The sequence below is a fragment of the Malus sylvestris genome, chromosome 11, assembly GCF_916048215.2.
Source record: "Malus sylvestris chromosome 11, drMalSylv7.2, whole genome shotgun sequence".
NCBI classification, from domain to species: Eukaryota; Viridiplantae; Streptophyta; class Magnoliopsida; order Rosales; family Rosaceae; genus Malus; species Malus sylvestris.
Window position 1 is genome coordinate 20,027,626 of NC_062270.1, and position 12,757 is coordinate 20,040,382.

At 38.0% G+C, this 12,757-nt stretch overlaps 2 protein-coding genes across 2 annotated transcripts; one reads left to right on the forward strand and one right to left on the reverse strand.

Annotated features, from left to right (window-relative positions):
* Window positions 1-517: 517 nt before the first annotated feature.
* LOC126590130 (uncharacterized) lies at window positions 518-10,280 on the reverse strand. Its single transcript, XM_050255652.1, has 14 exons — window positions 9,969-10,280; window positions 9,134-9,790; window positions 8,788-8,994; window positions 8,370-8,681; window positions 7,490-7,620; window positions 6,069-7,223; window positions 5,682-5,823; window positions 5,428-5,587; window positions 5,027-5,190; window positions 4,326-4,411; window positions 3,230-3,329; window positions 2,160-2,221; window positions 1,486-1,645; window positions 518-1,032 (listed from the first exon to the last, which is right to left on the reverse strand). Exons 1-14 carry the CDS (start codon window positions 10,212-10,214, stop codon window positions 859-861), a joined length of 3,756 nt encoding a protein of 1,251 aa, XP_050111609.1. The 5' UTR covers window positions 10,215-10,280; the 3' UTR covers window positions 518-858.
* Window positions 10,281-10,782: 502 nt separating this feature from the next.
* LOC126588224 (inactive protein RESTRICTED TEV MOVEMENT 2-like) lies at window positions 10,783-12,550 on the forward strand. Its single transcript, XM_050253299.1, has 2 exons — window positions 10,783-11,087; window positions 11,505-12,550. Exons 1-2 carry the CDS (start codon window positions 10,976-10,978, stop codon window positions 12,419-12,421), a joined length of 1,029 nt encoding a protein of 342 aa, XP_050109256.1. The 5' UTR covers window positions 10,783-10,975; the 3' UTR covers window positions 12,422-12,550.
* Window positions 12,551-12,757: the final 207 nt, after the last annotated feature.

Consider the following 12,757-nt stretch of genomic DNA (forward strand, 5'->3'; position numbering starts at 1 on the left):
AAAAAAAATTAAAAATTATTATTTTTGCCACGTGGCAAACATTTGGCAGCCACGTCAGCATTATTTAACAGAAGGGCATAAATCCTAACAGACTTAGACCATAGGGGTTTAAATCCGAATTTTTTTACCACAGGGGCTATCATCTGAATACCTTATGACCACGGGGACCATTTATCCGATTAGGCCTTAAAATTAACAATTGACCACTGCCTCGCTAATTGAAATTTAATGGATCGTACATCGAGTAATGATGATGTAAAGAAATATAAATGAGATTGATAAGCAACTAAATAGTTTAAAGAATTAATTAATTAATTAATTAATCATAAGAAAGGTTCGTATTTGCCTTTTAAGTTAGTTTCGGGTTTCGGGACCTAAACGAGTTCTAGTCCTCAACGCATATTTAGTGTAGTTGTATGACAACTAAATTAAAACGAGCAATTAACCAAACTAGAAAGGGGAGGCCGGCCATGCTTGGGGGAGTGACTTATTTACAAGTTTACCACTCAAATGAAGAGAAGTATAAAAGTAACTTCATAGCATTTCCTTGGGTATGTAGAATGTAATATACAACGGCTATCATCATCTCTCTATATGCAGCTCTTAACGTCCCACAAGAAGTAGTAACTATCCTTCACTCTCCAAAAACCAATAAGTAAATTTTGTCAACGTTCGCCAAATAACACTCACAAATAGGAATCTGCTACCTCAAGGCCTCAGGATTTCTGAAAAATTTGACACAAATCAGTTGGAGACATCATCTACCGTGAATCTTTGAGAAATTACACTCTTCAATCATTGTAACCAATGGGGCTGCTTCACGTATTGTCGGAATGTCCAAATTCATGTCACGGAGCTTTAGATTGCGAAAGCATAAAAGGCCATTTCATTACCAACGTCTGAGTAATACTTGTTGTAGTTGAGGTATTCCCAAAAATGAGAAAGTCCAAACTCCCCATGTTTCGGTGACTTTAGGTAACAGCGGTGCAGTTCTTTCATGTTCTTGTCAAAGGTTTGTTTTATAGCAACCACCTGCAAAACAGGTACACATGCATGTCATCAACAGGTTCGTTCGTGTTTTGAACATGATATTTCAGCTCACCGATTTTCATTTTAATATTCAACTGCACAAATCCTCTATAATGTCTCATCACAAATGTGCATGACCATCTACTTAAGCACCCGAAGCAACAGAGAGTTGTTTAGGATGCCATGACACATGAATGCATGTACGAAAACAAACCCCATTTCCTTGATGACTTGGGTGTTCCTGAAAACATAGTATGCTTTGCATTTTAAGCACCCGAAGATCGCAATACCAAGCTAGCAACATTTTTCTTGCACTTTCGCCTAATGATCATAGTTGCTGTCCCCTACTATATAAATGGCATTGCTAGTTCAACTAAAATGAAATTGTTTATAATTTTATGTCACCTTAAATTTCATGTCCACGGTTATTTTCAACTTTACAAATGTGATCATCACCTGGGATATATTCATTCCAGAAAGCCTTGCAGTTCTATTCCCTTCACCTGTTCCAACATCCCACATTCCCCCAGTCAGACAAGACCTGAAGTCAAGAGCACACTGCAGAATGCTTTCAATGATGCGAGCTATAGGTCGTGTTTCATCAGATAGGAAACATCTGCAAAGGTAAGATTCATGGTTAATTGACAATCAAAGGAAACATTATCGAGAAACATAGAAATGTCAAACCATTCCACAAGGAGGGCAGAATTCCCTTTGTTCAAAATTCAAATTGCTTATCCCTAACCACCCTTTTACTGGGGACAAGAAACAGTTTTCCACCTTATGAAATGATCTCTTAATGTGGGCCTACCTCTTTTCCACAATCAGATCCCAGTCCCACAAATTCAAACCTCGATTTCCACCAGGTGGAAGAACCCAAAATTTCATAAGCCAACTTCACAGTTGACAACCCAATTTAGCAGCTAAACCCTTCAGTTTAGTTTCTTGTGCATTGATTCAGAAATCTTTCAGCAGACACCAAGACACACTTGGTGCAATCTTTTTTTCTCACTTACTAAAAGTGAATAAAATGCTTTTATTGATACAATCACAAAGCATGGAAATTTAGAAATACAGGGCATACATGTAACAATGGTAAGAATAATTTACGCAATGACCAATGAACTTACATGTCAAGCGAATCTGTTAAATATGCCATATGTGCAGACTGAAGATCCATCATATCTTTGACCTACAGTAACCAGATGTCAATTTTTAAGATCGTCATCATAAAATATTCTAGAAGAAAAGGCATACCAGAAGCAATTGAATTATATGGCATAAAGAGACATGATATGAATCGTAGATGTCTACGTGTGGCAATTTAGTTTTCAAGAGATACTGCTCAAATTAAATAACTTTACAATTTACTCGACAATAAATAGTTCAATCTAACATAGAGCAATCTACCCAAATTTGAATTTTGATTTTTCTTTCCCTTTTTTTTTTCCTAGTAGAGTTCAATTTTTGTTTTAGGTGCTAATCATGCCATTATTAATATTCCAAAAATCTCATTCTGCACTCCTCATAAGTGTATTTTTCTTTCTAAATATAGAAAGTTTGGGGTGCACAATGAATTGTTTTTTAGTTCCAATAACACCCTTTATAAAACAAATTTCCATTACAAACAAATACCAACCTCATGTCAGAGGATCTCCAGAGTTTCACATCAACAATTGAGACGCTCAAAACAATCTATGCGTTTGAAGATTTATCGTATTTTTTTTATCTTCCCTAGCGTGGGACCTAGCAGCAAAGAAGGAACATATTCCAAAGGCATTGGAAATCATAAAATGCGCAGTTTTTAATTGCCTTCAAGGCGGGGGAAACAAAAGTAGGAAACTTTGTTATCCATCACACAGGGCAGGCTTTAGATGATTTCATCAAACCACTTCGGGAACTGGAATCAATAATTTTATTTTTATATCAAAATTAGTTTAGCAAAGATTTTTATGGTCCTTTCATGCGTCATGAATTCAAATAACATAGATATCTCTCATCACCATCAAATGTAACGTGCACTAGCCATTACATGGACATCTTATAGAACATAAACATGGAGAGAGAAAATGAAACTTCAACCGCAAAGTTGATGTACAAAGATTTATGTCCTATATATTAACCTTCCCCAAATATCAAAGTCAATTTTCAAAGGTAAATTGTATGAAAACTTTTAAGAACAAAATAGGAAGCTTCAAACCTCATGCTTAAGTGAGTATAGAAACCTGCACCATGATACATGTGATAGCTGTGACTCCACATACTGCTGTAGTGTAGATACAAAATGATTGACCTGGTGCCTAGGCATATAGATCAGAGAGACAATTAATATACTTTCAATTTGAATTCTTAAAGCTAGTTCTTGATCAAATTTAAAATTCCTCTGAGGAAGTTAGATTGTTTGAGAAAATGGTCACCCATTTCGCCCTTCTTTAGTTTTTACCCTAGGTTAAAGTTAACCCTGGTAGAAGTAAGACTACCTAACATATAGACAATAAGATTATTCTTAAAAAGTTTAGAGTCATTATTACCACTCTACCCAACATCTCACAGAAATCCTACAATCAAATTTCTTCAATCTTGCTACAGGTAAAAGAAATCGATTGAAACACATCTCCAAACATTTGAGGAATAGGGCAGTTTAAAAGGATTTCTGTCCTACACATCTCATTAAACACATCTTTCAATTAGTCAGACTTGAACCCTTCACCTGTCACACCTCTTGCCTATTCCTTTCTCTTGTTTCCTCCTGTTATTCCCCCTCTTATGGAGGCCAGTAGTCCTACGAATATAGAATGAGAGCAGCACTTTCCATCCTATAAGGCCTCCAAACTTGGTGAACTCAAGATTCAATCCCAGGACTCCCCTACGATGACAACACAGCTTATTAACTGAACCATTCCGCAGGGATGAAAATGTTGGTCGATAGCTCTGACATTTTTGGCCGAAGTATCCTTTTTTACGAGTGTCAACACCAATACTTGGGCAGGGGGTATTCTTCCTCAATGTGGCCAACAATTCATGCTTATGAAGATATTCATCCCAAATAGAAGGGAGGAACAAGATGCAAATTCAAATGAAATAAACTCTCTAAGCATGTTTAACACTATATAAGTCAATTCTAAATCAACGTAAGCCTTACTAGAGTACCCACATACTAACCCAACCAATTAATGTAAATCGATTCCTTCTCTGAGATCATTTACTCCTTTGAACAGAAAAGAAAACCCAAAAAATATCAATAAAACAAGAAATAAACTTTCTCATAATATGACAATCACAACTGCTCCATGTACCTCATCTTCACTAATGCATTAAAATGGCCCGCTCCTGTTTCGTATTGTTCAGAGTGATTATTCTGACTAATTGAATGTACCAAATCCTGCAGATACCAAGAAATAGGATCACTTGAACTACCATGCATTTCCATGACCAAATGTAAGTCCACGTAACTTATGCACCAAAAAAGATTACCATGAATTACCACGCAGTTTAAGAAGAAACAGAAAAGTTAATAAAATCAAGAACATCAAAACAAGCATTATGCAGTCAGAAACTGTGAAAAAAGGTGTAGTGAAAACAAAACTCATGTATCGATTCAAAACTTAATTATTTACAACTGTCAGAGAACACTTATGTCTCAGAAATTCATGGTTAAAAAATGAGAAGGCAAATCAGCCCCAAAAAATTCCCTATCACAAACCGATAGTAGTTAGTTCTGCTTCCAGTTTACTATGTTTTACTTTTTTAATGCTTAAGATTCAGAAGAATGATCAGCTGGTAAAGTACAACAACCAAAACTCAATAGGAGGCATCAAATCACACGGAAACGAAGGAAAAAAAATGCTATGTTACCAACATCTATAAGTATAGACAAATATTATCCATCCCCCTTCTGAAATTTAGAGCTTCATAGCTCTGGCTAAAAAAGGGAGATTTAAGAGTAGGGGAGGATGAACATCTACAATAAGCTTTTAGCCAGCCAAAGAATCCCTACCTTTAATGGGCGCCATACATCAGTCAATGAGAATATAGCAAGCTTCACTTGCATCAGAAAACTGAATATCTCAGCATATATATTCAATGCACCGGGACTCAAAACAATACTTATGGGCCAATCCACTTGATAACCCAAACCAAGAAAGTTGAAGGAATGGACTCCTGCATCATTGACGAGATACAGTATTAGAGGGTTGTGGGGGTAAAGAGAGAGAGATAACAGAAGAATTGACAAGTGAAAAGTTAGAAATATATGTTTCAAGTTCCAAGCTTAATCTAATCTGAAACGAAGGACAAGAGGGGAGGCACCATATGCCTTTTTCTGGTGGACAATAAATTAATTTGAACAATAATCAAGTAATGTTCCAATAGCTGATGAAACATGTGGGAGTAATGTACCACTAGCAGATGCAGAAAGAGTCATTGCATCATGTCCCTTCATGTACACAAATAACCTGTCCTTATGAAGGTCACGTTCACATGATGACCTCTGAACTGATGACTCAAGGAAACCTTGAATTTCTGAAAGTCTGTGATCTGCCTCTGTAACGCACCATTTCTATAATTTCCAGGAAAAAAATTTGAAAAAGAGTCAGGATGGTACCATGATAACTCAGATACTAGTATTGTGTAATGACAGTAGTGATTATTACATGATGCCAAAGGGACATAATAAACAAATCAGCCCAGTCCGCTAGTTCCATAAAGTGGTAGCGCCGCAGAGCCAGTAAATGTTCTTGCAAATCAAACCCTTCTTCAAGCAACTTAATAGTTAGCTTGCTGACATACTTATATCTAGTATGTTTAAGGATACCATCTCTCTTCCAACAGAAGTACTTTGAGTAGGACAAAAAACAAATAAGGGATATACAAGACTCGCAAACTTTGGATAGCTAGAAACAATCGAACGCACAAACTGATGGTTGTAAAACTTTCTATGCAGTCCAGAATGTGCTCAACCAAAGCATTTACAAGAAAGAAGAAAATAAGAGGTCTACTGATAAACTTTCCTTCTATGTAATGCACAGAAAAAAGGATACTGAAGCATGATTTCCTGAAGAAGGCATTTGTGAATAATAAAATCAAGTGGTATCTCAAAATTCTCTGGCTTGCATTGTCTGTGATCTTCAACTCTATTAACGACAGTGTCACTAAATCTACCAAGCAAACTCTCCCAACAACTACCACCAGAAACATTTGTTAAATTTGCGTCTGCTTGGTTGTGGTCCTTTGTGTCTGAAATTGGAAGAAAAACAGACACTTTGGCTTTATCAATCAAGACATTCTGTCCACCATAACCTTGTTTGCCAAGGTGATCCCTCCTGACACTGCTTGCTGAGGCACTGGAGTCTGAGAGCCCTGCAGGCGGCTTTTCCAGATACACCTTAAAAGGGTCCTTTATGAAAGAAAAGTCAAAGTAAGGCAAATAGTCCCCCAAGTCTGTTATGTGCCTCTGTCCTGGCTTGGTTATCAGATGAATTAAGTTAGTTTTTATCAACATTGGGTTCATGCTGAGAAAATTGTTATGGGAGTTAACCTTCCAACGTTGTAACGTCAATAAATCTGAAGAAGTATATGTAGCGTTTCGAGATTGATTCTTGCCAGAGGCTTCTTCAATTAAAGCATGAGTCTCAATTCCTTTTTTAAATGTACCTTCCTTTAAGGCCCCTATGATTCTCTCATTCACCTTTGAGGCAGAACCCATTGGATGTGTTCTTGGACCATCACTGTACTCTTTATCAATGACAGAATAACTCTCAAATGAACTACTTTCTGGCCAATCCTTAGCAGATATACAATCAACCAACTGAGCGCTAGACATACAAGACCAGTTTGACTCCTTTGGTTTGACGGGCACAGATATCTGGCTTGTAAACATTCCTTCATGATGAGAATGTACAGGGGAATCTCTTTCTTCACAAAATCTATTCGGGTCAGTTATGATATGGCATGAATCTTCACATACACGAGGATTTTGCAAATTATCGACAGGACTACTCATTGAAAAGCTTAAAGTAGATACATATTTTTGTTCCAGCTCATTGATATTATTGGGAAGCTCAATATTCTGCTCCAACACATCTTGCTCTTCAGAATAACTGGAGGTTGAACACTCAGATGACTCGTATGTATCCACCAGATCAGATAGACCATCCCTTGCACTTAATTCATCAAAATCCAAATCAAGAACTGCCCTGAGAATTAGAGAAGTCCAACCATTTATGAAGTTACAATAACATTTGGAAAGAAAGAAAGAAAGAACTAGAAACACGAAAAAGGAGCAAATGTATTCACCAGCCTCTCCCAATCCTAACATGGTAAGAAAACCACACATGCAGAAGCGCAACAGTCATCCAAAAAGCATAGACATGCATGCATTCCCATGCACAAAATAAAAATACATAGACATTCCACAAACAGAAAAGGCGATAGGGGAGTGAGAGAGAGAGAGAGAGATTACACATGTGACTCCCTTTCATCATCTGTTGGATAAGCAATAAAACTATCAACTTTGTCATCCAATGTGAACAGAACTGGGATGGTGGAACTCCTTCCATTATTATCCAAGAGAACTCTGCCTTGTGGAACTACCTGCGTAAAGAAAATGAATCAAGTTATAAGAAAACCAGATAACAACACTGCGGAGAAATTTTATGAAAGAAGGCAGACATGAAACCCATGTTTCCTCTCATACAAGACCCTTAATCCTTCAAGAGAGTAGAGAAGTAGATACGAGAGAGGCACCTATATATTATAATCCATGGCATAATTTACTTTCCAAATATGGGCTGCCTGGAGGTAATCATGGCATGTCAAAAGACCTATCAATATAAGAACAGTTTTATGGCAAAGGACCTAGTGATATCAACTTAAACTTGCACTACGTGCTAAAACCCAATGTGCTCATCATAAGCAGAGTTTCAACGTCACACCATCAGAGATTGCTTCCAACCAGCAATATATACCATTTTAGAACATACCAGAGGAACGTCTTGTAGTTACATCTGGAAAGTGTTAATTCAACCTACGACTATAAGAAAATGACATGACGTGTTTTGGAGTGAAAAATTCAAGGGTAAGAAACTATCAGAGTACTCGCAAATCATACAGACAGTTTATAATTTTTATAAGCCTAGGAATGCAAAGACATCCTACATAAACAATTAAACATTGACCGGAAACTGAGTAAAATGCTAATTGCATTGCATGCTGCAAACTAAAAAAACAAAGACAAAAATATTAAAAAAAAACTAATTAGAGTTATAATGCTATTCTATTTCTAATTTCATAGGAGAAACATGGTTTCTATCTAAAGAAACTAAATTATCACAGTCAATAACCTGTTGATATCTGAATTCAAATTTCGCTGAAAGATTCTTTAGTTTTTCTTGCATCTTTTTGTAGTAAGTGTCCCTTGAAAGTATCATGGCCTCAATATTTTCTTTGCTGAAAGTCAATGGAGATGAATAACATGGACTATTGCCCGAAAACCCACTCCAGCAGGGAAGAAACCCCTCATAAGTGTGGTCTTTGGTGGCAACAAAAGTACACAATTCAAGCAATTTCACTAGAACTTGCAGTTGCTGACCAGCTCGAACTAGTGGAATCAAGAAGTCCTTCAAAAAATAAGGAACAGCAACACCATCTCGTTCCTGAGGTGCAAACACCAACTGTGAGAACTCATGTGAAGAAGAGAATGATGAATTCATCAAAAACATAACCTAACTCCAGCTCCAATAGCAAAAGTAATAGCCTTACCCTAATAGTTGCCAATGGGAAGTCAATCGGGTTTCCGGCTTTACCGCATTGATTTGGAGACATACTGTCAACATATTCTACCACAAACTCCTTGTAAGGGTCACTGATCTCAGCTTTGAAAATCCATGATCTAATAAACCCACAATATGGTTCAAATGTACGAAGGAAAATAAATTTGAGTAGAGGACGATGAGCAGGATCAGAAACCTAATAAAATAAATATATATGTCAATGAAGTGTCCACTAGCAAAACCAGAAGTTAAAATTTTAAACTGAATAAATATGTCAATGAAGAGCATAGCATACTAAACAAGGATTCACAGTCGGGAAAGAAAAGTAAGCTAACCTGTAATTGGGTATACAGATATGTGAGCAAATGCCCTCCTCTGTAGAACTTAGAAAATTCAGATTTTGCTTTTGTAACCAATTCTTCCAAAGAAGATACTGAGAAGCAACTAGAGAACTGATACACGTTACATAAGTTTGTAAGGGATTCGATCTGAGTCCTCAATTCTTTCGTGTGCAAATACAACTCCAACATAGTTAGATCAGAATACACTACATTGTTCATACATCCCACTACAGAAGACGAACGCGAAGAGCGCCTCAAACCCACTGATGCATGCAAGGTATCCAGTGCACGCATGTACCCTTCCACAACCTTTCCCACGGCAACGGCAAAAGCATGATTAACAAGACTAAAAGGAGGGCATTGCTTCACTTGAGCCTCACCAGCAAGATGATCTTGACTTTCCACATTCAAATTCGTAAAGAAGTCCACAAATTTTCGGAGGAGAAAGACTAGCAAACCTGAGCAGCCAATGGGTTGGAGAATGCTTCCCAGAGCATGGGTGCTTGAAGACCTATTCCACAGGCTTGGAATCTGATGGAAGCTCCGATCAGCCGGGTCGGAGCGAAATGCAGCAGAAAGCTTCTGGATACTAACAAGGGCTGATTCGACTCCTCCAAGTGCATTCATCGCCAACCTCACCAAACTTGCCTCCTGTACCCAAATGGTTCAAATTCTTAATTATTTTTTTTTTCTTTTAACTTTTAAAGGACATCTACAAAATACAGAAGTTCAATTTTCCCTCAAACCAAACAAGATTCTGACTGAAAATCCAGAAACTTTGGAAAACTGAGATTGAAGAAACCCTAAGTTGAGAGAAGATGGGACTTACGGAGACGGCGGAGGCATGGTCGAGGGACTGAGAGGAAGAGGAGTTGGGGTTTAGAAGGTGGGAATTGCCGCTTTCGGAAGGGATCGATTCCCAATTAGTTGGAGGAAGCCATGGATGTTCCAGCTTTAGATTCTCAAACAACGAGGATGCGAAATTGGTGTCCACTGTCATACTATCGCTGCGGGCACAGGTCCTCGACTTGCCTTCTTCCTGAATTGAGTGTGAGTGAAGGCAGGAGAGCCGCATAAATCTCTCACAGGCTCTGTTACCCCGCCAAAGCGATTCCCAATATCACACGCTCTGTTGCTACCAAATTTTTTAAACTAAATTTGCAAAACAAATCTAGATATAAATTATTATATTATTAATTAAGCGTGAATTAACTTGTTTATTTCTTATTAATAACATATCATTTGGTTTGCAATTTTGTGCCTTTAGCATTATCCTTACTATTATTAAAGAGCATCTCTTTGAGATGTCAAAATCCTAAGTGGAATGTCATTGTGTATATTTAACATCAAAAGTCATTCCACCCAAAATGTTACTTGCTGACTAGATTTGAAGAGCTTCTGATTTTGAGTCAAATTTGAAGGAGACGAGATATTTTGTAACAAGCAGCAAGCTACAAGAAAAGCCTGGGCTGTGTCCAAGGAAGGAAGGATGCTCATCTTAAGAGACAAGGAAGGAACCTTCACTTTTGCCATGCATCAAGTCAAGTTTGTCACCAATTCTATCTTGCCCCAACCAATTAAACCAAGCATATACTTGAACTTGTTAAACAAAGAACCCCAACAACAACAACAACAAAAAAGGAATAACTTAAATCCAACCGATTAAACCATTCATACATGCCAATATCATCATCATGTGTATAACTATAAAACCCAACCAACCATTCCTCACATTTTGCACACCACTACATTCAAATACAATTCTATCTTCTATCTGCTATCTCATACAAGTTAATTAACAAGAGAGGCAGCGTCCAGTCTGATTTACATCCATCGATGGAGGGAAAGCCGCTTTCTGCAAACATTAATCGTGTTTATGAAGACATTGAACCGTCAGCTGAATGGGAAAGAGAGGAAGCTTGTGACACTCTCCTCGTTTATCTGCACGGTTTGTTGCTTGCTTGCTTGCCAATCCCCCTTCCTCATAATGCGTCTATATATGTATATATATGTTAACTTATGTGGTGACCAGGACGTTGGATAATGCTGTTGCATTTTAATCTCTAATATCTTTTATCATTTCTTAATTTGTCAATGTATCCATAAATCTCTCTACTTAATAAGTAAACTTCATTCTGTTTATTCAATTAATTGGTTTTTAGTAAAAGACTTGTGTGTTTTACCCCGTCTCGAGTACAAGTTACAACACCTTGATGGGGCGTGTTGGAGAATGTTAATTAACAATTATCGAAATTAAGCATGTGATGTGAACTTTTCTTTATTTATCTTTGTTTTTCACATGGTCTTTAAAAATGATGAATGGAGGAGTGTTGTTTGAGGAGGCTTTGATTGATTCATTGTGCAGGATTTAGAAAGGAGAATCTGAGGATTCAAGTAACGTCGTCTCGCAACATAAGGGTGTTTGGTGAACGCGCACTTGGTCATGACAACAAATGGCAGCGTTTCCGAAGGGAATTCCCCATTCCCTTCAACTGCGACACCAACGACATCACTGCTAGATTTGAGAACGGCATTCTCTACGTTAAGCTTCCAAAGACTATTGCTCCCGCAGTAGTTGAATCGAGGGACAAACCACAAAAGCCACCCACCACCACAGAAGCTCCTAGGCCACCCGCCACGGGAGCTCCAAAGCCACCCAAAGAAGCTCCCAAGCCACCAGCTGTGGAAGCTCCAAAGCCACCCAAAGAAGCTCCCAAGTCACCCACCACAGCAACACCTAAGCCTCAAAAGCCCGCACCCACCACAGAAGCGCCTAAGCCTCAAAAGCCCATAAGCACAAGTGATCTGCCACAGCCTCAACAGAGGACTGATGCTAATCAAGAACAGAACAAGAAAAGCGATGGTGGATCACATTACGTGCCTGAGGTGCCTCCGCGGGCACCGGAGAAAGAGAAGGAACCAATTCATCATCCAAGTACGGTGAAGAAGAGTACTGATAGCCATGCGTTAGCAGAGGCTAGCAATGCTGCTGCTAAAAAACTTGAAGATAATCGGGCGAAAGAGGTTGAGGAGGATTCGACAAAGGAGGAGTATAAAAGGGCAATATTCGGGCACGAGAACACCGCCGGGGGTGTTGATAGGTGTTATAGAGCACAAGGTTATAACTATAAGCAGGTGCTTCAAGGCTTGATCATGGAGCTGAAGCAGCAGCCAAGGAAATTGGTAAACTTGGGTCTGGCATTTTTATTTATTCTGGTACTTGGGTTTTATGTCAAACACGCAATCACTTTCGTTCGGGAATTCAAACGCGAAGAACTCTAATCTGTAACAGCGTCTTGTTTATAGAAGCCGTTCTAACGGTTGAATAAAATGCATATACTAAATGCATGAATTGAATAAAATGGCTTAACAATTTGGAGGGCTATATATGCCCAATTGGTTTACTTACAATCCATTGTAATTGAAATTTACAGTTTTCTATATTTCATTTCACGATTGAACAATTATGATCGATGTGTTTATGTACTCCTATCATAAAAGCATTCATTCCTTGCAGAAACGAGTACCGGAAATTGACTGGTATAAATATGAACTTCATCCGAACAAAACTCTCTCTTTTCAGGAAGAATTGATCATTTCCTTGTTACCAGATACAGT

Bases quoted from the DNA above. Each gene is read 5' to 3' on its own strand.
- LOC126588224 (XM_050253299.1), top strand. From the start codon at position 10,976: ATGGAGGGAAAGCCGCTTTCTGCAAACATTAATCGTGTTTATGAAGAC. The intron at 11,088-11,504 runs GTTTGTTGCTTG...TTCATTGTGCAG, and splicing joins TCTCCTCGTTTATCTGCACG to GATTTAGAAAGGAGAATCTG.
- LOC126590130 (XM_050255652.1), bottom strand. From the start codon at position 10,214: ATGCGGCTCTCCTGCCTTCACTCACACTCAATTCAGGAAGAAGGCAAG. The intron at 9,791-9,968 runs GTAAGTCCCATC...ATTTGGGTACAG, and splicing joins ACCATGCCTCCGCCGTCTCC to GAGGCAAGTTTGGTGAGGTT. The intron at 8,995-9,133 runs GTTAGCTTACTT...TTATTTTATTAG, and splicing joins ATCTGTATACCCAATTACAG to GTTTCTGATCCTGCTCATCG.